This window comes from Chiloscyllium punctatum, chromosome 20 (assembly GCF_047496795.1).
Source record: "Chiloscyllium punctatum isolate Juve2018m chromosome 20, sChiPun1.3, whole genome shotgun sequence".
NCBI lineage: Eukaryota > Metazoa > Chordata > Chondrichthyes > Orectolobiformes > Hemiscylliidae > Chiloscyllium > Chiloscyllium punctatum.
This window is the reverse complement of record NC_092758.1, coordinates 49,269,410-49,294,321: the sequence shown is the minus strand read 5'-3', so window position 1 is coordinate 49,294,321 and position 24,912 is coordinate 49,269,410. Positions and strand designations below refer to the sequence as shown.

Below are 24,912 nucleotides of genomic sequence, written 5' to 3'. Positions count from 1 at the left end.
AACGAGAAGATAAAGCTATATGATTGAATGTAAAAAGATTAAGGACAGATGGCAGGAGAAAGTTTGTTTTTACAGAAAGGATTATGAGGCTGTTGAATGTCTTAAAGGAGCTGATGACTGAAGCAGAGACGGGTTAAAAGTTAAGAATAGTGGAAATAAGTGGATGAAGAAATAAAAGGTGAACAGATATGTGAACACTGAATATGAGAACAGGGCAGGCACATGAGATTTTGACTGCTGCTAGCATGGAGGATAAAAACTGATGCACTCCAGTTGGGATGAGCACTCTTTCCACTTTGGAATTTCTGTATAAGATGCATAAACATTGCTCATCAGAAAATTGGAAGTATGATGTCCTGGGACCCTAAGCTCTGTGGAAAGGTTAAGGATTTCTTTTAGGATGCACCTTTTCTCTCTCTGCAGCTGCATGATTCATCCCTCCTTAATCTTTCCCAGAACGAGATTTATAGATCACCCAACTAGGAAACGCAAATGCAAATCTGAAGCCTTTAACAACAAATAGAATATCATAACATGTTAACAATGCACACAGTTATTGCATTATTGCACATGTTCAACACATCAGGGGTTGATGAGATGCACTGAGAGTTATGAATCTACAGATTGCTTGTCTGTTTGGAGTCAGGTCAGCTCCAGGAAGGGGTGGTTTGACCCTGACTCCTCTTTCCCCACAACTCCAATCCTATGGTACCCCCCAAAATAACCTTGTTGTTATCTGGTACAACTCTCCAGAAAAATAGGTTAAATAAAATTTAAAAACTGAAAGCAGAAAGGAGAAGTAAAAGGCAAGATATTCAGTAAAGAAACCTGAGCCTCCAATGATGCTGTTCAATCCTTTTGACCTGCCAGCTCTGGAAACTTACCGAACAGTTCCTAAGTATTTACTTGGTGCTTGATTCGGCAAGCTTTTTCACTGGTGAAGGTAGAGAGTTAATCACCCCTGAAGTCACATGCTCAAGGGCAGCTAGGAATGGGCAATAAATGCTAGCTAGCCATTAATGTCCACATCCCATGAATGAATAAATATTTATAAAGTGCCACAACATATCATGTGCAGAAGACTAATGCTCAACTTGTTTGTGATTTCCAGTCCAAATTTCTAATTTAAGTTATAACTAATGGTGATTCTAGCATTAATCTTTCTGCAACTTTACTTTCCACCCCTGCTATTCTGAATATCTTGCCTTTTACTTCTCCTTTCTGCTTTCAGTTTTTAAATTTTATTTAACCTATTTTTCCTAATCAGCCTGTTAAGGGATGTTGTTTCACACCTCTGGAACAGGTGGGACTTGAACCCAGGTCTCTTGGTCCAGGGATAGAGACACTGCCTCTGCACTGCAAGAGTATCTCTCTGATGTTTGCTGTATCTGGTTCTGCATAGCAATAGAGGTGATGCTTCTGTAAGGTGTTCAGTAGGTCTGTTGGAGCAATGCAGGAATCACTAAAGAGCAGTTCCAGGGATAAAGTAAGTCGGAGAAGAAAACAGATAAAAACAGAGGCTCCACACTAACAGAAATGTTAAGCGGCACGACAGAGAAGATGATCTAGCACATGCAAAAAACCGAAAGAACGGAAGATGCTGGAAATCTGATACAAAGACAGAAATTGCTGGAAAATTTCCATTGGTCTGGCAGCATCTGTGGGAAGAAATCAGAGTTAACATTTTGGTTCTAGTGCCCTTCCTCAGGTTATATGGCATCCTGACTCTCTGTAGTCAGAATTTGGGAAGAAGTTCTACAATTGTATGGACCAGACCAGACCAGACCAGAACCCCTCAAAATATTTTAAGAAGGTAGCCTAGGAGGTAACCAATGTCGGGTTTGAATAGGATAAGTTATCGAGTATTCTATTTTATGTTCTTTGTTTCATTGTGTAAGTTTGTAAATAAATTTTGTTTGTTGAAAACTTGGCAGCCAACCCAGCTAATCTACACTGGGAATATCCAATATACACCTAGCTAAACAAATAGCAAAGTTACTGTCTGGGCTACCTGATTAAAGAGGTTTTGAGGAGTCTGGCCTAGTCCATAACAATTGACATGTCAAGAGCAATTGGATAACTTTATGCATTCAGAACTCAAAAAATAGTATTGGGTTGAGCAAGTACCTAAGTGTTGGAAAAATACTCAGGAAGCTTTCTTTTAAGTGTGAGAACTCAGAAAAAGCTGCCTTTAATTGTTCAAAGTTAAAAATCACACAACACCAGGTTCAACATGTTTAATTTGAAGCACACTAGCTTTCGGAGCAACGCTCCTTCATCAGGTGATAGTGGAGGGCTCGATCGTAACACAGAATTTATAGCAAAAATTTGCAGTGTGATGTAACTGAAATTATACATTAAAAATTGATTGTCTGTTAAGCCTTTCATCTGTTAGAATACAGTGATAGTTTCACTTCTTTTCAGTGTACCTGTGAATGAGGGTAAAGAAAACCTACAAGCAACATTTACTTTCTGCAGCAAGGCAAGATGTTTGCTTGGGAGTAAAACAGTATTCATTTACAGAAGCATACTATTGGGAGAAAAAATAATTGTACCAGTAAACGAATGTTGGACTGTTGTTTCTAGAATACAAAGAAATGTACTAATAGAAGAGGAAGGTGAACCACTGGAACATAAGAGGACATTAAAGGAATCTATGATGGAGCCACTTTTGAGGGATTTTCTAGACTAAGGTTGAATAATTGGAAGCCCTTGCAAAGTTTTAAGGAAATCTAGTGACCTGTAGTATTACTAATATATAATGGGGGGAGGGGGCAGATTCTGACTATTCTATGGGATCTGTCTTTATCAGTTGCTGTTTGATGTGTTTTATCAGGTATTTCACAGTTTGTCTTTTATCCAAGTGGCCTCATATTAAGTTTGGGATATTAGAATATTAGTTACACTTACTTTTGCATAGTCTGGACATTTTTGCCAATGATCTTTACATGTTTGTTTGATTAGGTCTTATTTGTAATGAAGTATTTATTATCTGTTGGCTAAAGAAATCTGGCTAGCTAATTTCTAATAGCAAACCTAATACAGCCTGAGACTCTTAATTGGCTACATCATCAATCTGGTTAAATTTAAAATTTGGTATGACTTGTGGTAAAAGGTAAAGGTCACCACTCCTTGGACAAGGAGAGTGGCAAGAAGAAAAGTCCTTTATGGTAGCCTCAGCCAGTGTGGGAATTGAACCCATGCTGTTGGCATCATTCTGCATCACAAATAAGCCATCCAGCTAACCATTCTCCATAACTAGTTGAGGAGTGAACTGAGAAAGGAATTGGTGCATCCCTCAACCTCAGTCATAACACTTTTTAAATACTGATCATTAGTAATACTTTAAAGTATGAGCAAAGACACAGTCTCCAAAATGTCAATTTCTGTTCTCGGAATAGATGCTGCCTGGCCTACTGGGTTTTTCCAACATTTGTTTTAGGGAAAATTATCAAAGGAATTCAGTGCTGAGCCCACTTTTGTACTTCTGATTGTTGGTTAACTTGGATTTGTCCATGGGAAACACAAAATAAAAGTACATTGAAAGGATAAAATGTCAAATGTTTAACATCTAAACAAGAAGACTGCCATTGTGATCACTAAATTTGTGAAACAGAAAATAAATCTACAGAAAGGGAATATGGTGTTCATATGGCATTGCAGAAGATAAATTTGTTCTCAACAGCAATTAAGTTGAAGATTAAGGGGAGGTGTGGTCCACAATTGCTGTATTGTCTAAAAAAGTGCTTTTACTTTTTCCAGTCTCCTAATTCCCATTCTAATCCCTGTCCTTAATATCCCACTCAAGATTACTTACCTTTTCCTTAGTTGCATTACTAATTCTAGGTCCTTCCTTTGAAATATCCAATCAGGATTAGAGGAACTTTAGGGCTGTGATATTCCTTAACTAAACCTGTCAACCTTTGAAAGTTTTTTAGTATCTCAGGGAAAGTCAGGCTCTTAATAACCAAAAATGATGTGGGTCCACAAACTGTCAGGAGAATTATCCATTCCTTTTCATCTTGCCCAATGTCAGTTGTCCAGAAGAAATTACACATTCATTTCATGTTCTGGATCCGGGGTCTTCGACAGCAGGATCAAAGGAGTCAAGCTTCTCAAATGCCAGAAATGCTTACCCTAACTCAAAGATGACTATTGCAAGAGAATCTCTTCAAGAGGCTTTTCTTTCATTACTGCTGAAATAACTCTATAGATGCAGGTATCCCATCACCAAGTCACCGTTTATTTACATGTGGAGAGTCCTTCACACTCTGTCAGCTCACAGTGAACAAAATCTATTGCACTTCTGTTTTTTTTTAATAGGAAAAACACTCGAGTGGCCAGTGACCAGCAGTGCCCTTTAAATCAAAAGGCAATAATCCTCTGTTTTTTTTTAAATAACCCTCACACTACCACCTAACTATGGTAGTGCTTATTTTTTTTCCAGCACCCATGGTGTGTGTGTGTGTAGGTGTGAGACACAGTGAGAGACACAAAGTGCACGAATCTTAATTCAATTTCCACCACCAGGAAGATAGGAAAACACCCGAGTGGCCAGTGACAAGCCCTGCCCTTCACATCAAAGGGCATTGCTGTGTGATCAAAACAGTGAAGGGGAGGGTAGGGACTAAATCAAAATAAAGTTGGAGAGGGAAATAATGCACTCCACTCACTGCGGTGCCCACTTCTCCCTGAACAACTCCAGGGTGTTGATGGACACTGCGTGCTCCTTCTCTAAGGACACCCGGGCCCTATGCACTTCTGTTTATACCTGTCAACCAGGGCTCCTTGATTGGACCAGATTAGCAGTCCCAATCAGGCAACTCATGTTCTATGAGGTCCAACTTGCTGAGCTCATTACAATCGCTACAGTACCCATCTTAAAATTATGCATTCTGGCTTTCCACATTGTGTATTCATTATGAATTCTGATGCAAACTTGTCATTTTCCAATTATTTCCTCCAATTTAGGATGGATACTCCATTATGGAAATTAGGAAGCCAGCTTTCCAACTCTATTAAGGTTCTGAACAGCTATTTAATGCCCAATTAAGTTTCATTTTCAACTCAGCATCCATTTTGAGATTGGCAGGAAGTGGTCAGATTTGTGGAGGGAATTCTAGTAGCTCCACACCAGATTAACCACTCCCCACCCACCCAACTCACCTATAAGCTTTCTCCTTCCACCCCAGGTACTCACTTTTGCCCTTGTCTTTCCCTCGAGATAACCCAGAAATCCTATCCCAGCCTTTTGCTCCCTTGCAGCCACAGGCCCCCTATGCTTTAACTCCATCCTATCCCCGAGTCCTAAAATCTGATGACTACTTGTCACTCCAGCAGTGTGCACCACACTCAGTTGTGGTGCTGGGCCTTACAGAGTTGCTGGCCAATCTCTTTAGCAAGCACAATGCACTTCGTAAAGTAACCTCTTCATAAATATGTAACACTTATCTCTTCTTATCCTTTTGAGATTCCCAACAATGATTGACAGTGACTGAAACTTTCAGAAGTTTAGGAAGAGGGAAAGGCCAATGTAAGCAGCAGATTGCAGAAACATAATTTAAGGTAATATGGTGGTAGGTTATCATACGCTGTAAAATTAATATAATTGAAACAAAATTGAACTGTTCAAAAATTTTTGCACAATCCACTCAACCTTATTACAAAGACTAACCCTGCAGAGAGAACAAAATGCTGGATGAGATTCTGATGTTTTTTGGAAAGGGAAGCATGAGCATTTTGACGGTCTAATCAAAAAGTACTCAGTTGCTGGATCATGCAATTTTTATGTGCCAAAATTATATTGGCAGAAAACATGATCAATATGAACTTAGAAATTTGTAATTGGAACATTTACAATTTTAGTAAGATAGAGTTGCATTGATATATCCAGTGAATTTAAATTATCATTCACATTTTTTTGCAAGCAGCAGTATAAACAATGAACTAATATTAGGACTTCAACAGCAAGTACACCATGCATATAATGTTTATAGTTTCAACTTGTATCATGGCAATAAAACTGGCATTATAAATATATATTGCCTGATCTAGAACCCACATCATTTATATCCTACACATGTTAGTTTTACGGTTAACTTGTTGGCCAGCATATATAATAAATTAAATGGGACAATTAGCTTAGTTGGCTGAACAGCTGTGTTATGATAAAGAGTGACATCTACAGCACAGATTCAATTTTCACACTTGTCACCATGTAGGTCTCACCTTCTCAATCTTGCCCCTCATGTGAAGCTTGGTGTGACCTTCAGGTTAAACTCAGCACAAGTTATCCCACTCTAATGAGAGTGTGTTCCTTTGGGATGATAATGACTTTACTTTTACCTTTAGATGAACACTTGAAATGCCATAATAAGCAAGGCAATGGACCAGTGTTGGGAAATGTGATTAGGTTAGATACGTGCTTGATGACCAGCATGGACATAATGGACCAAAGGACCTCTTTCCATGTTGAAATAATCCGTGACTCTTAGGCTAATGTTCTTCCTGAAATTCTTTTCATTAATCACCACATAAATCTCAGACTCCAAGCCTGAATTTTGTAGTTTCTTGTTCCATAGCTGAAGAATAAAGCACTTTTTTTCAAGCCAAAATAAAACTGAATGGAAACTACAGTTTGTTTTTTAGTGTGTGTGGTAAGAGCAACAAAAAGGGCTATTTGTGGGATCGGTGTCAGCCTTTCTCAGAGATTTTCCTAATTTTGTTGCACAGGTCTAGGCAGTAACAAAACATTTTGCTTCATGATATCCTGTTTGAAGCAGCATAATCAGAAGCTAGGAAGTGAATGGATTTGCTGTCCTCTCCTTGATGCATTCTAAATGAAATGTTACCCATGGAAACCAAAGATTTAGAAATGGAAAAGAAAGGTTATAGGACGTGTCACACCTTATAGCGTGATACACAATACTTACGAGTTCAAATGCACAAGTGAACATGGTACAGCTATGTTAATCACTCACAAAGCATGATTTAAATTATCATGTGTACTGTAACATATAATGAAATTTCTATAGTAGATTTATCAAAACACAGTTCAACAGAACAATAATAGTGAAAAATTATAGACTAAAAATGACAGACAAGAAATTGTATTAGGAATCGACACATTAGAGAAGGTAAAAATTTGGTTAAGTATATGAATAGGAAAGATTTGGAAGAATAAGGACAAGGAGCAGGCAGGTTGGACTAGTTTAGTTTGGGATTATATTCTGCATGGACTGGTTGTACCGAAGCCTGTTTCAATGCTATGTGGCTCTATGACTCTCTGTCTAATGTTGAAGCATTATTTAAAAATAGCAAAACTTTAATTAACAAATTTCAATTATCCATATCAGTGACACCCAAACAGATAATTTATCAAATATGTAAGCTTGAATGTGAAATCAATAGATTTACTTGAAGACGGAACATTAAATTTGATAAGAATGGATGAACAAATACCAGACTCTGAAAATCAGACAGAAATTTGGTCAGTTTAAGTAGGATATAAGACAATCATTGACTAAATATTAATTTATACTTACAAATTTTGTCATAGTAAGTGGAAAAGTAAACAAATGATTTAAAATGTCCTTTGACACATTAAAGTTATGAAATATTTGTCAGTTATACTCCCGAACATTCTGAACTGTATATTTCAATGAACATGAAACAAGTAAACACTCTAACATTAATGTCCAATTTACTTGTCCAAATAACATTGGATCAATAGTTTGTTTAATAAGTTGGCTTTTCAAGCTCAGATAAATTTCAAATTGCTTACTTTTAATATTTCAATAACAATGTTATTTTAAAAAGTTCTTAATCCAGTTTTAAATTCTATTTGGATTGCATCTATACCTCAATAGATTTGAAATATTACTATCCAAGAGATATATTGTCACAGGATATCAAAATCTTCTTTATAATGCCATTCTCTTAGAAACCATAAATTAAATTATTCTAAAATGAAATTAGTGTATCGGTTTCCTAAATGTTATATGTAAGGCATTTACAGTTGCTGAGTAAGTCTTTGAGAATTTGCTGAAGAAATAAATTGAAGGCTTTATCAGATCTCCAGATGTTTTTTTGAAGTTTAATATATTAAAAGAAATATGGTTAATGATAATTGAATGAATTTGTGCAGCAAATAGATAGTGTAGTGAATTGGAAAATTACTTTCACTTCTGGTTTCAAATCCAGACCAATTTCAGTGTGAAATTTTCTCATTGAGAGTTAGATATCACAAATTTTATGTTTATCAATGGGAGCTGCGCTATTATTGTTGGGAAGAAGGGGAACTTTTAATACATATTGAAGAGACTTCTCAGCAGGTCTCCAGGCCAATAAAGCATAAAGTAATGTTAAAATTCACACAACACCAGGTTATAGTCCAGCAGGTTTATTTGTACTTTGTACACCCCATCCAACACTGACATCTCCAAATCATAAAGTAATGTTGGAATTGCCTCTGAGAACTGAAATGGGACAAGTGGAAGATGTGATAGTAGGAGATCATCTGTCTAACAGTGATGGCAACATAATTTGGTTTAGAGTGATAATGAAAAGAAATGAGAAAATGTTGAAGGAAGAAATGGTTGACTAGAGAATTAATTTCAGTGAGTTAAGAAAGAACCTAAGGTAAACTGGAACATACAATTGCAGATGTTAAGCAATGGAAGACCTTCAGTACAAAGATAGCTGGGAAACAAATTAAGCATATCCTTTTGAAAAGAAAAAGTAGACTACCACAAGTTAATGCTTCCTGGATCACAAAGGAAATAAGAGACAAAATAGGAAAATGTGGCTTATGACAAATGTCAGGGGTATGATTCACTTCACCAGGAAGATTATGAAACTTAGTAGAGAAAATTTTAAATGTAAACAAGGCAGGCTGATAGAACATTTTCGGAGGGATTTTAGAGTCCTTGTACACACACTACAGAAAGCTATCATGCAGGTACAACAATTAAGAAGAGAAACAACATCTCAGTCTTCATTTCAAATGTATTTAGAGTATATGGGTAAGGTAGTCTTGCTGTTGTTGTATCAAGATTTAGTGTAACCACACCTTGAAGAGAGTATATACATTTTGGTAATCTTACACCAGAAAATATATACTTGCCTTGGAGACAATCCAATTTGGGTTCACTAGATTGATTCCCTGGATGAAAGGGCAGAAGAGCAATTGAATACATTCAGAGATTTCCTGGAATTTAGAAGAAAGTGAAGGGACCTCTTGGAAACATAGTATAATCCCCTCTGTAAAATCTTAGTTACATTCTTTAAAATTATGATTTTAATTGAAACAACTTTGATTGAATCACAGCTTCCCGAGGAATCAATGCACAAATTAACTTAAAGACTCTTCTCATCATTTTCAATAAGCAGAACAATCAGGCAATCTTTGACAGTTTGAAATCTGGGGTTGTCTTCTCTTTGGAGAAATATGTTCTCTGTAGCAAATGTTTCCAATATTTACCCATTTCATCAATATTGAGGAGTTATTTTGGTGAGTATCAGCTACTTCAGTAGTTCTATTCAAATAGGCAGAGAATTATCAGCCTCTTTAGCTTAGCCACTTTGTTAATATCTTTAATGTTATGTAGAGCGGAATGATTTTTTGAAATGCTCAAACCATCCATGAGTAATGCTGAAACTTTCTGACTGCCACCTCTCACCCTGCTCATTTTGTAATGAGCATTCAGGTTTTTATCTTTGTTTTAATAATCATCAAACTTGGTTTTGGTCTGTGATTATTCCATATTGTCCAGGATATTATTCCACTTGCAAAGCCAGCATTTAAAAATAATGTTAATGCAAGAATACTAGAAGCAGTATGAGTAGGTTATCATACCCACTGATTACACTCCAAAATTCAATATCATTGAGACTGGACAACATCAACTCATCCTCATCTCAGACCTAAACAGCTGACCATTCATTCTAAGATCAAAATTCCCAATTCTCAAAGTTTCAGGCATGCAACAACTTTTATGCAATTTGTTCATTATTCCCGAGAACTGATTTTACCATTATACCCCAAGTAGTCTGTCAACATATACTTTTCATTCTTCAGTCTCAAATTTAAAAACTCAAATTTTAATTAATCTGAGGATTACTAAGGCTTCTGAAGGCAAAGCGATGCACCCTGTACCTTTTGTCCAAATGAGATCTTGAGGCAAGGAAAACAATTTTACTCGAACAATTTTTTTTTTGTTAGTGTCTTCTCTGCCTCACACAATGTACAATGCCATAGCAGGCACATCTGGGACTCTTAAAATTTAAGGAGGATTGCAGAGTCAGGAACTGCATCTCTAAACATGAAGTGAACATTCCAGACTTCTACGTCACACTTAAAAGTAAATTCTACAGGTAAAAATATTTTTTGAAGACTTGAAAACTCAAAGAAAAAACTTCTGTTGGACACTCTTCTCAAATTTGTTCCAAAGTGGCACCAATGAGGTCACATGATGCTATATCAGCCCTGGCATGAAACAACACTAAGGCGGAAGTCCTGACACTAAGTATGGATATGGGCCTCATGATATACATAATGTTAAAACAGAAAGATGTTAAATGAATCAACTTAAAATAGGAATTTTATATATAAAGATTCAAAGAAGGCAAGACAAGTGATTTATTGGTGGGGGGGTGCAGGAGGTTGGAGGGGAGGGGTGAAAAGTTGTTGCATGCCTGAAACTTTGAGAATTGGGAATTTTGATCTTAGAATGAATGGTCAGCTGTTTAGGTCTGAGATGAGGATGAGTTGATGTTGTCCAGTCTCAATGATATAGAATTTTGGAGTGTAATCAGTGGGTATTATAACCTACTCATACTGCTTCTAGTATTCTTGCATTAACATTATTAATTTGCACAGTTTACATATCACCTAAGAAATCACTAAATATGCGATAGTTATTGATTTACTAAACAAGAAAGTTATCAATATAGAGGTACTTAATATGCATGTCTAATCGTTGTTATCCATCATTATGAACTAAGTCTTCCAGCATCTGTCTCTCCAGATGTAATTAACCAGATTTCATTTTCACCAACAGAAATTTCATACTGAAGTAGTGCCAAGTGTGGTAATGAGAAAATAAATGTACATACTCATGAATTTTCTCATTTGTTAATAAAATTTATGTTTACTGATCAAACACTTTCATCTTGTGTCTTTCAAAATTTAGGTGTAAGTTGAATAATTTTGATGTAATTGGCTTGTTAATGGAGGATTCCAACCTTATTTTACTCAGATTGTACAGCAAAGATAAATATTGGAGCTTTTAATTCATTTTTCTCAAAGACAAAATTGTTCATCAGATTTATTTTAGTAACCTCACTATAAATGATTGAGCAACTTTAATGTTCATGAGATGTAATTTTAAAGTTTCAAAGTTAATTCTATTTAGTCAGCAAAGAAGTTAATTTCTTTTCTTAATGATACATTAATGTTCTTGCATTCGTGAAGGAAACTATAGCCCTTTTAGAAAAGGAACTACATATTTTGGGAGAGATGACATGCTGCTGTATCTGTGTTCAGCACTGGATTTCAACTCCCTATTTTAGAAACATCTTACCGTTGGCTTCAAACATTTGTAGAATTTCAAGGAGCTATATGATATTAAATCAAGACTGAAACTGATAATATATACAAAGAAGCAAGAGAGGCCATGGCAGAAAACATTGCTGTACAACTTAACCCAAATAGATGTCAGCAAATCTGGAAAGCACTCAGGAGAATAACCCTAAAGTGAGTGTCTCCCAAAAATCCAGTGAAGTAACATTAGAAAAGCTTTTCATTGTGCCAAGCAGACTTAACAGAATGTGAGTAGACCATTCATGCTTTGTTAGTATGATCAATTAATGCTGACAATAATTATTCATCTATCATCGCAGAAATTTAGAAAGTTATTGCTCTACAAAATGGCTTCAAAATACTTTCTTGATATGAGAAATGCAGGGAAAATTAATTACTTTGAAATCTGTCCAAAATATCCTTATGAGCATTAGATATGAAAGTAGTTTGAGTGTTGTGTTAAGGCAATGTGTACTGAGCATTGGAAGAAAGTAGTACAGTGCATATGGAATGCGATACTATGAGAATGTGCTTATGATTGCAGGCTATGATGTGACGTTATAAGCTGGATAACCGGGGGGGAAGAAAACAAAAACTAATGTTGAAAATTGAAGTAAAACCACAAATGGCTGGAAAAATAGAGCAAATCCTGAGTATCTGTGTGCAACAAACACGGGTTAATGAATCAAACAGGAATCAGAATGATTGACTCTTTGGGCAGGTACTAGTTATAAGGGGATAAGATGATTGATTGAACTCACATGATGAGAAATTATGTCAGTGGAGGAAGTCATTTTTCCATCAGTAATCAAACCACCAGGGCAACAAATCAGAATGAAAACTAAATCTGAAGAATAATATTAAAATGTTTGTGCTATTTATTTATTCAAAACTATAGTTTTAAAATAATATGAAAACATGCGGTTCTCAAAAGTGACGTTTCTCAAAATTAGGAAAATCTAAGTTTCTCTATGAAGATTCTCAATAATTGATCATTAGTGTATTAATTTTAACAATAATTTGATGTTTGTCAAAATAACTAAATGTGTCAATAGTATTTGCTTTTCCCACTTTAGTTGAAACTTCTGAACAAGTTTTTAAAATATTCTTGCATGTTATAATTTCTGATTCTTTACCATTCTTACCTTTTTATTGCTCACCTTGCTGCTATTTTTCTCCGCATTTTTAAAAATGTTCTGTTCAACTTTGTATTTTCCCATGTTAGGCAGTGAATTTGCACTATTTAATGTGAGGTTTCAATATATGAAGACTTTACGGTACATAAAATTCAAAATGTAGTCTAATTAAAGCTTTATATAATTAATATAGTTAATTATTTGTCTCCATTTTAGTTGATTATCCTGCATCTTTGTGCCTGTATTTATGGTATTTTTTTACCATCTGCATGAAACCATCTTCCTATAAAAATCCGAATAGATCTGTAATAATGTTAAGAGAATCAGAGAAATTACTATTTTGTAATGGTAGGTTTCTCAATACCATTGTTGGCTCCCTTGATTAGAGGATAACCTCAATTCAGGGTCTCAAAGTTTTGCCAAAGGATGTAGCAGAGGTATTTATGATGATTTTCTAGCGCATTGAATGTCACTGATACAAAGTTCACATCTCACTGCAGTAAAGAAGTTTGATTACAAAACTTGTTTTGTACACTGGCACTTTTGTTAACTTTGCCAGGTTTTTATTATCAAAACTCACTGCCACATTTGTAGAAGACTAAACTAACACAGCCAGTCCAGATTTGGATCTCAACATTAATAGTGGCCTTTTGAGAGAGGTCATTGCTGAGGTATGGAAAGCAGTCAACATATTCCAGCATCTCTCCTTTAACAGTTTTTGTGCTGGAATATTTGTATAACCAGGCATTGATTCATATATAGGAGTATAGTTTTGGCAAAATTCAATGATATGAAGAATTTCTTGTATGTAGAATTGAAAAGGTTGAGCATGGTTTGTGAATATAGTACAGAGTGAGCAAAATCACTCTAATTGTTCACAAGCTATAGATCATATATATTTATTGTAGTTAGTTTACACATTCAAGAGCAAAGTTTTCCATCTCGGCAATAGGACAGATTCAGAGCAGTTGATCATTGATGAAGTGAATAGCCATTCTCTGTAGTTTGTAAGTAATATGGGAGCTATCACCATCTAAGGTATATTATCATGGTTATCAAGATGTATTCAATAAATTTATCAAATCCCAATTATATTAAATGTGATTGAGTTCTACAACAGTTCATTGTTCAATCTTAGATGAAGGAATCATGATGCCTATCACTTCTGATATATATATTTTATATATATATATATATATATATATATATATATACAGCAAGCAAGCATCATGAAGACGACTAATTTAAATGATAATATCATGCAGCCAGCATAAAATGTGCTATCGAGTGGATGCACATCTGCGCAGTAATTGCAAACTCGAGTTAAATCTAGTTTTACTTTGGAGTTTGTATCTCTTAAAGGGGAGGGGCATTGTGATTTGAACAGATTATTATGAAAGTCAATCTATAGCTGGTTCAGACCCAACACAGTGGCTTGGTGGCTTGCACTGCTGCCTTACAGAACCAGGGACCCAGATTTGATTCCTGCCTCAGGCGACTGGCTGTGTGGAATTTGTACATTCTCTCCGTGTCTGCGTGGGTTTCCTTCGAGGTGCTCCGGTTTCCTCCCACAGTCCAAAGATGTGTAGGTTAGATACATTAGTCTGGGGAAATGTAGGGGAATGGGTCTGGGTGGGATGCTGTTCGGAGTGTCGGGGCTAAATGGCCTGTTTACACACTGTAGGGATTCTACGATTCTAGAAGTAAGGCAACAGAATGACACAATATAGGTAAAAGCAGGCTCCAGAATATTCTGACTGCACCAGAGGGTTAATCACTAACAACTCAATTGCAGATACAAGACTATAAGGAAAGCAAGTGATATGTTGGCCTTCGTTATAGGGAGATTTCAGTACAGAAGTAATTAAGAATTCAAATTACTTTGTAATTATGGAAGTAAAGCAGTTCAGTGGAGATATTTTTTAAAAAACTCTCTGTGGCAGTTATAGCCTACTTTCAATATTTTTAAAGAATAGGGTATTTAAACAGACTTGAGATCATGACAATTATACAGATCATATCTATACTTTAGGAATATTTATGTCCACCCCATCATTTTGAGACGACAGTACTATAGGTTAATGCTCTTGTGACAGTCAAAAATGATTGTTTGAACTCAATAAGGACTCGCTGAGTTCAGCTTTTCTCCTGTTTGCATCATATTGTCACCTCTTTTTCCTTACCAACAAAACTTGCTCTTTCAGAAATGGGTGGGACATTGTCTTCTCAGTCATGTTTGATATCAAAAGATCTACAGAGTTTGTCCATTGCCATAAAAATGCAAATGATCTGTAACATGGAATGGGTAATTTGCAGCTCCACACTGAATTGAACAGAATACCAATATTTTATATGGTTATCTCCAGCTTGATCATCTATCCCAGGAAGAGGAAATGACAGTGAAGTGTATAACAAAAAAATGAAAATTATGGGATTATATTTGGTTTTCCAGAATTCTGAAAGACTGTTCTGAGATATTGATGACTTTGTGTCAGACAGGTACACTAGTGGCTAGGAGATGGTCAGGTGTTTGAATAAAGTGACGAAGAGGTAGCAATTAGTGTCATGCATACAGAAGCCAGGTTATTGTGGATGATTTCATCAAACAGCAACCTTAACCTGAGGGAGATAAGGATTCCACCCCAAAATCAATCCCCGTGAACTCCAAAGGTAGTGCTGTCGAGACTTGAAGTGGTAATGCATTGTTGGCAGTATGCTGATCATAAATAGAGATGATTGTCTAAAATATTGCAGTTGACAATAATCAAACACAATGGTGATGTTGATTTGACAAGTAAGAATAATTATTCAGTCTTGAGTATAGGGCATGCATGACTTTGGCATAGCTCCAAAATATATGGGAAAATATTTCTATGAAGATTTAATAATATTTTCTAGTTCTATGACATGATTGAATGTTTTCATAATCACTAAAATACTTGAGTGAATGATTGAGATTCTTTAAAGCATTTGTTGCAATACTTTACAATACTTATGAACATATTTCTTGTTTTAGTAATTATTCAATATTTCAGGTTCCATTTTCTATTATTGCATTAAATTTTTTTGAAAGTTCAATTTTTATTTAAGTATTGTGGTACTCTTAGCTTTACATATGGACCTCACCCTCTCATCTCCCCAAATATGAAGTCACTTTGTGATTGGTATTACGTTAGGGAAACAGATTAAAAATGGAATAACACAGCATTTCCACTACAATTTCACAGAAGTTTAGAGTTCCACATATAATGAACATACCATGTAGGTTGATCTGCAAACACTTGGATGGTATTGTAAAGTTGCAATTGTGAAAAATAACTGGACTTGATGGAAGATTGCAGACTCGCTGACTTGTATTGGTTTTTTTGCCTTGACATCATTAATAGTATCAACATGCCTGATGCCAATGGCTGAAAACAGTTTCTTCTGGGGACTTCAGAAATTGTGGAGCAATATGATTTGTCAAGAAAACTGGTAACCTATCTTCCACAGAGGCCTCGCAACTGCTTGTGACTTTGAAGGCCAATTACCCCTTTCTTTGATGCCGAAAGCTGTTAGCAGACCTGTGTCTGTTACAACCGGCAATCCAGAGGTTAGGCAGCATCTGTGGAGAGAGAAATGAAATTAAAGTTTTAGAAGCAGAAGAATCATATCAGACTTGAAACATTTACTCTGTTTTATTTTCTCCACAGATGCTCCCAGATCTGTTGAACTTCTGCAGCACTTAGTAGTTTTATTTCAGAGTTCCAACATTTATAGTCATTGTGTTTTAATTACACAACTAGCCTAGCTGGAGGATGCTTGGAGTGCAAAGTAGGGAAACTGTTTCACCCATTTTCTTTGCCTCATGAAACATCAATTGTTAAGTGTTAAATGATGTTTAGCTGGTCATTTGCTTCCAGTCCCTCTGATACAGCTTGCAGCACTTTTCTCTAAATTCCATTTCATCTATGGCCAAAACTACAAATGATTGGAATGCATATTAGCCTTTCTAAAAAAATTTAAAAATTGCATGGCCATTGCAAGAAGCCATATCATTTAAAATTCACCACTTCCCAATTGAACTAGCTTCTTGCACAAAGACAAAACCAGGCAGGGATCAACAGATAATTGAGAAAATAATCTTATGCAGAAAAATTGAATGCAGACAGCAAACTGCATCTTTGACTAGATCTGAATTTAACTATTCTCAATTGAAAGCGCCACAAGCTGAAAATCCATCTTCCAGTGACTGCATTTTAAGGAGATTCAGCTTGTAGGATGAAATATAAATGATTGTAGTAGCTTGAAGAGCAATTTCACAGTGTTCCATGATATCTTTGTTTGGAAGAATGAGGGGGGCGAAAAATCATTCTATCATGGGAATGAAGAAGAATTCAATCTCCTTCTACAGTATATCATCCTAAAACGGATGGTGAGATCTGTGATAGACTCATTACAAGCAATGTAAAACAAGTGGTTAGCTGTGAATATAGGGCCTGGAAAGTGAGCCATCCATCACATCTAGTCTCTGTGTAATGTACCAACAATTGATGTCACTAAGGATATTCTATAGTTCAAACTCCACAACAGGTGAGGTAATCCCAGGTGGAGGATTTTCCCTGAATTTCTGCTTCTTGTCGATCAGGTTAGTATTTCTTCTTATGTTTTGAGCCAAGCTTGTGCAAATGGTACACTATTGTTGTGATATTACATGCATCTATGAAAAGCAAGCATCGTACCATAAAGAGAGTTAATTCTTGAAAACAGTATGACATCATGCTATGGGGTAATCTTGTTTAAATCAGCTCCAACTACAATATTTGTTGTAGTTTGTAATCCATCAGAGGAAATGGAGGCACAGTGGTTGGCACTGCTACCTCAGCACCGGGGGCTGTGTTTGATTGTAGCTTTAGGTGACTGTGTGAACTCCACACAGGAATTCTCCCTGTGTCTATGCGGCTTTCCTCTGCATGCTCCAGTTTGCTCCCACAGTCGAAAGATGTGCAGGTTAGATGGATTGGCTATGCTAAATTGCCCTGTCATATCCAGAGATCTGCAGGCTAGGTAGATTAGCCATGATTAAATGAGTGGTTAAGGGGATAAGGTGGGGTGTTGGGGCTAGGTAGGATACTCTTCAGAGGGTCAGTGCAGATTCAATGGGCTAAATGACCTATGTAACAAAAATGCAAATACAATCTATATATGGGCCTGACATCACAAAAGACACTGATTGTTACAATCTTGTGAGGCATGTCAATTTCATCAATTGCAACAGCATTAAAAAAATACTTATGCGACATGAAATTCCCTTTTGAACCATGATCCAAGATTTCTATTGATTAATTTAAAATTTACTTTGGCAGATCGCTGTTGGTGACAGATTACTTTGCCCAATTTACTTTTGTCAGGCAAATCAAGGATGCCATTGCTATCCTCAGCATGTTTGGCGTACCACAACAGACCATGTCAGACAATTGTTTTTTGTTAGCAAGCTGTTTCAAATATGTGGAGGAAATGGTGAAATCACCACCTTTTCCACATTATTTACAATCCAAAGATCTGGCAGATTGTACTGTAGACACAGTTAAAGTGATGATCGCAAAGTACAAGGCAATTCGACAAGACTTCAAGGTTGCCATGTTAAACTTGCAAACGATATCTCAAGGCATCTGAACATAAGATTTGGAGGGGAAAATAAGCATGTACTGTTCTTGCATCTCATAAATTGCCAACCAATCAAATGAGCATGATTCTTCTTAGAACAAAGAAAGAAAACATTACAGAAACATGATCAAAAACATGTAGACAGTTGCCTCAATTTCAGTTATGTTAAAACATGAAAGTGGGAGAGAATTATCGCAAGACTTGGATGCGGGTTAGGGTACTGAGCAAATGTACCTCAGACCAGATGGTATAGCGATGCTGTGTACAATGGTCTGGTTCTAGAACAGAACAGAAGATACACTCAAATTACATAGGGTTATCTAGTGGTATCCCAAGATGATAATTCAGACAATGTACTTTGTTTAAAGATAACACATTCAGTATACAGTCCATACCAATCTGCAAAAAGCATAGTGTACACAGCGTGAGGATATGCAATAACATCCTGAGAACTGTATTTAAAAATGATCCAGTCAGATTAAATGCCTGTTGAAGCATCATGTTCACGTGTAAAGATAGTGAGTGTAAATGCATCACTGTTATTTTTGATCTGAGCATGGTTCTCCTGGGAGAAGTGCCATTTTTTGAAGGAAAGTGGAGCATGTTGTGATATTGCATGTATCTATGATCAGGAAAGCATGTACCTTTAAGAGAGCTAAGTGATTACAGTAGTGTGACATCAGTTCGACCTTGAATAGCTGCTATACTTTGTAATTCATCAGGAAAGTCAGCTAGTCAACTTAAATTGTGCCCAGACAAAATACCATATCCGTGGTAGGATTGGAAAGTTGCTTTTTGAATAAATGTTGTGATACCTGTTCTCAGCAAGAAGCCAGTCTTAGTGTTCATGTTCCCAAAGTTAACATAATAATTGAGAACACATGAAGCCTGATCAGCTTTCAATGCTGTACTCAATGTCACTCAACAATGACTTTACATTAATTTGAAATGAAACAGTGCCATATCGAATTGAAGTAAGAATATGTAAATCACCACATCAAAAAATGGTCTCTGCCTGACCTTGAGGGTTGACTTTGTTTTTTCCATGCCCAATCTCAGAATTGGTTCAACTGGGCTCAAAGTCAAAGGGTCTATCCATTCCGTTAATAGCAGTGTTTGGTTGGTTCAGTTAGCTCCTGTACCTCAGGAGATTGGATACAGCAGATGGGAAAAAGTTGGCCTGCTCATAAAGGGATCAAGAATCTGGGGGCACAGATTTAAAATGATTTGCAAAAGAAACAAATGCATGGTGAGAAATAACTTTTTTACACAATAGTTCTGGGTTGGATCTGGAATACACTGCCTGGAAATGTGGTGGAGGCAGGTTTAATTGATATGTTCAGGAGGGCATTGTTTCTATTTAATTAATCATTCATTATGCAAGAGTATAGGGAAAATGTAAGACTGTGGTACTAAATCACGATACTTATTTGGAGAGCCAGTGTAGATACGATAGACAAATGACCTCCTTCTACACTGTGAGAATTCTGAAATTCTTTCTGCTATGTTGATATAAACAACAACATGGATATTATGCAAAGAAATGCAGGGAATTCTGACCAAAAGTTCTCCTTCATTTAACTGCACAATAACACAAGTAATTTGTCATTCATGCCTTTGGAATATTTGTTCACACAAAATAGCTACATTTTAAGTACAGTGTAGTTTGCTTCATGTAAATGAATAGGTTTTCAATGTATGCCTGACTGTAAATCTAACATTATAGATCAGCTTCCTGGCATGGAAAACATAATTTTAATTTCCACTGCTTTCACTGAAATGGGAGTAAGGATCAATAAGCTAAATTGACTGGATGGCTGGTTTGCAATGCAGTGTGATGCCAACAGCATAAGTTCAATTCCCACATCAACTAAGGTCACTATGAAGGCCCTGCCTTCTTAATCTTACCTGAGATGTAATGACCCCAAAGTTAAACTCAGCACAAGTTGTCTTCATGGCCTTCAGAAGGATGGTACTATTCCCTTCCAAAATCAGGCAGCTTCTATAAAGGATGAACCATCTGCAAAACTGATCTTTGCAGCTCATCTAAATGTCTTCTGATGCTCTGTACATCAAGGTATGAAAGTCCTTTTTGTTATGTTAAAGGAAGTGAATTTTTACAAATATTTATTAATATGTTTCATGGTGTGTGGTAGCATTGGTCATTTGATCATTATTCAACATATAATTCATGGAAGGTGCTTTTATTTGGAGCTATGTTTTTACATGAGAATTGAATAGTTCATTTTGAATATTTTCAAAATCTATTTTCATCATGTTGTCAAGCCTTATTCTGACATTAGCTAATGAGTATTACAAAATCTATTTATATCAATTGTCAAATTTTAATCAAAAAGCAAAAAAAGTAAGTGTAAGGTTTAGGAAATTGAAATTAGACAAGGTCTTTGAGGAATACGAAGAAAGCAGGAAAGAATTTAAACAAGGAATTAGAAGGGTTAAAAGGGGCCATGAAATGTCTTTGGCAAAAATGATTAAGGAGAATCCCCAGGCATTTTATGATAAATTATGAGCAAAAGGATAACCAAGGGAAAGGGTAGGTGTACTCAAGTACCAGGAAGAAAATGTATGTGTGGAGCCAAAGGAAGTGGGTGAGATCCTTAATGATTAATTCATATTGGTGTTCACCAAGGGAAAGGACTAGAATGATGGTAAGGTTTGGGAGGGGTGTGATGACATTTGGAAAAGACTTATTAGGAATAGTCATCATACCTTCATGCAAGGGAGGTATTACCTCACAAATTTGGTCAATGTTTTAAGGAGGTGATGAAGATGATTGAGGATAGGACTGTGAGTGTTGTCTACGTGGAGTTTACTCAAGCATTTGACAAGGTACCTTCTGGTCCAGAAGGCTAAGTCAGACAGGTTCCACGGTGAGTCAGCAAGTTGGATACAAAATTGGCTTAGTTATAAAAATGAAAGGGTAATTTTGCGGGATGTTTTTCTGACTAGAGGTCTGTGACCAGTGGTGACCTACAAGGTTCAGTGCCGGGATCTCTGTTGTTTGCAATATAAAAAGGAATCAGCAGAATACAGATCAATTGGAAAGTAGGGCAGAGACATAGTAGATGGAATTTAATCCAGACAAGTGAGGTTATATATTTTTGGAGATCAAATGCAAGACGAAAGTATATAGGAACCTTAGGAATATTGATGTACACTTGGCGTGCAAGTCAATAGCTCTCGGGAAGTGGCAACACATGTGGGCAAGGTGGAAAGAAGGTATGTGACATGTTTACCTTCTTCCGTCAAGGCCATGGGTATTAAAAGCTGGCAAGTCATGTTAGAGCTGTATAAAACTTTAGTTAGGCCCCATTTGGAGTATGGTGTACAGTTCTGGTCACCACCCTATCGGAACAATGAGTTGGTTTGGAATAGGTGCAAAAGAGGTTTACTAGAATGTTATCTGGATTGGACTGTATTAGTTATAAGGAGCGATTGGGCAAATTTGGAATGATTTTGCTCAAGTGTCAGAGGCTAAGGGGTGACCTGATAATAAAATATATAAAATTATAAGATATGTAACATTATGAAAGGCATGGACAGGGTGGATAGTCAGAGTCTTTTTTTTTCCCAGGGTGGAAATGTCAAATATGAGGGGGCATAGATTTAAGGTAAGATGGGGTAAGTTTAAAGGAGATGTGCAAGGCAAGGTTTTTACACAGAAGGTGTTAGGTGCCTGGAATGCACTATCAGGTAGAAGCAGATATGTGTTCGATGTTTAAGAGGCATTTAGACAGACAAGCAGTAGAGGGATAAGGACCACGTGAAGGCAGATGGGATTAGTTTAGAATAACATCATGGTCAGCACAGACATGGTGGGCAAAAGAGCCTGTACTGTTCTGTGTTCAATATCAATGCAATGCCATTGAATTCTCACAGTTGCATTTGAGGAATGGGAGCACTATTACACTACAAATTATTTTCTATAAGACCATAAGGTATAGGAGCAGAATTAGGCCATTCAGTCCATCAATGTTTCTCTGTCACTCAATCATGGCTGATACATTTCTCAAACACATTCGCCTAACTTTCCCTGTAACCCTTGATCCCCTTAAAGTCTTCAACTAAATTGCCAAGAAAGTATGTTTTGAGATTTTTATTCTTCTTACAATTTTAATTTTCAATTAAATAATATATGTTTGGGGATTTAATACAGTAGATGTCATTTAATATAGAAATTAAACTAATAATAATGATGGATAACTTGAGATGACGAGTATCTTAAACAATACTTAATCACATCAACTTTAATTTTGATTTTGAAAGTATTCTAATCAAAGGATTTATCATTCCTTATTTTTTTGAAAGATGATGTGCATTTACTGATATTTTAAATATGTTCTTTTATTTAGCTTCTACAGTACCTGGTGATGTTGCACTATACACTGGTGTTGTGGCAGTAGCTGTATGCCTAACCTTACTGATGGTTGTAGTAATCCTTGTATATCGAAGAAAACAGCAAGATTTTGATTCTGATGTAACTGACTCTTCAATTTTAACAACAGGATTCCAACCTGTGAACATTAAAACACCAAAACAAGGTTAGTCATTCCTATTTGTCTATTATTATTAGTTTTCTTTTTGGAAGATTGTTATTAGATTTTAAGGAAAATGAGAGGAAGGGATAGATGAATCAAGGGATGGGCCTGAAAATTAATAACAGCAATTTAAAATTCAAATTAAGCTTTTGACCCCTTACCTCTTGGCTAAAACGGTTCAGCACAGAAACAATTTCTCTTGCTTAACCCACTTTATTCGATTCAGATATACCTGAACAACTTTCTTGAGACTTTATTTATTATTTTTGTCAGGTTCTACCTACCCCATCACCTTGCTAAACTGGAAGAGATATACAATCTTGTCAATGGACACTCACATGCATGTTGTGAATCCAACACCTTGACTGAACCATTTGTGAGATGGACTTTTCTGGGAAGGAAATTGTCCATAAAACTGAAAAAATGATTACCTGTTCCGTTTGAAGAGGGAAGTTTGGCATTCTATGCCCCTAAGATATCTTTAAATACAAGCAATAATTGGATGTTACACTTAGATTTTTGAAACAAAATATCAATGTGCCAGTATTGTAGCATCTATAGAGTTTCTACATAGAAAATCCAATTTTCAAGGAAAGGACAATAATTATTAATACATATCCATGAATTTGAAACAATCGAGTGGTGTGGATTGCCTATTATATATAAATAACTGTAATTATTTGAATGAATTGATTTTCAAACTATGAAACTGGAACATCTGTTTAATGCAACCTTCACAATTATGGCTGTATATTTTTGCAATCAGTGATTTTTGAAAATCCTTAAGCTGTAAACCTGTTGAATGAAGGAAGTATGCAGTTTGTATTCAGAGGACATACAATTAACTTATTCTGGTGTTAAAAGTGTGTTCAGTAATTCATGAAATGCAAAGTATTTTTCACAGTGGCTTGTCTGTTTTCATTCTGATAGATAACTCCCATTTGCTTACAATTCAGCCTGACCTCACAAGCACATCAGCATACCAAGGCTCAATCCGCTCACGACAAGATATCTCAGACAAGATTCCAATGACTAACTCTCCCCTTCTGGACCGGCTTGCAAATGAAAGACATACATTACGCAATGGTACAGTACATTCTGATACTTCAAACCTTATGGCAAGACTCTCGATGCAAATGAACAACAAATCGTTATTGAGGGATGCTTCAAATACCGCATTTGGAACTTTTAATTTTTTAGGTGGCCGCCTTACCATTCCAAACAGAGGTAAGTGAGATGTCTATTAATAAATATTAACAACAGTAGAACTCACTGGAAAAGCTCAGCAGGTCTGCAGCATCTGTGGAGAAAAATCAGAGTTAGCGTTTCAGGTCGAGTGACCCTTCTTAAGGCTTTTCTTCAGGTTGCTGGACCCAAAATATTAACTCTGATTTATCTCCACAAAAGCTGCCAGACCTGCTGAACATTTCTGTCAATTTGTATTCTTGTTTCTAATTTCCAGCATCTGCAGTTCTTTTGGTTTTTTAATAGCTGTTATCCACTTCAGATATTTTAATAGTACTATCTTGATTTGGCATAGGCAACCATGAATAATAATAATAATACGTTTTCTAGCAAATGCAGAATTAATTAGTATAAGATCAAGTTTTAAATTTTAAAAATCCATTTAATCTCAGTAACATTTCACTACAATAGTCACAGAAAAATGCATATAGAACTGAAAACTTATTTGTTTCACCGTAAGTGAAAAATCTAATTGGAACCATTGGATTTTCCTCCAGTTGAGGAGTAGTGGACAAGGAGTAGATGAGAGAAGAGAGACTTTCAAAAATGATGCAGAAGAAGGAAAAGTGACACATTGATTATGAGAAAATTGAAAAGAAAATACAAAACGAATTCAGGCAGATGAACAAGAGATAGTACAAAGATACATTACAATGATGTAATAAAATTATAATGTATTAGAGTTGGAAAGAAATCACAGAATGAGGTTTCTGTACCAAAAGGTGAAACCTTTGACAGTTAAAAA

The 24,912-nt window shown here is 36.1% G+C and overlaps 1 protein-coding gene across 4 annotated transcripts in view; it reads left to right on the top strand.

The window, feature by feature from the left end:
• unc5a (unc-5 netrin receptor A) overlaps nt 1-24,912 on the top strand; it is a 586,231-nt gene that overhangs the window by 466,468 nt on the left and 94,851 nt on the right. For all 4 annotated transcript variants that reach the window (XM_072590883.1, XM_072590882.1, XM_072590885.1 and 1 more), the window contains exons 8-9: nt 22,737-22,925; nt 23,853-24,149. In XM_072590883.1, the coding sequence (XP_072446984.1) occupies nt 22,737-22,925; nt 23,853-24,149 (486 nt within the window). The remainder of the gene's footprint in view (nt 1-22,736; nt 22,926-23,852; nt 24,150-24,912) is intronic.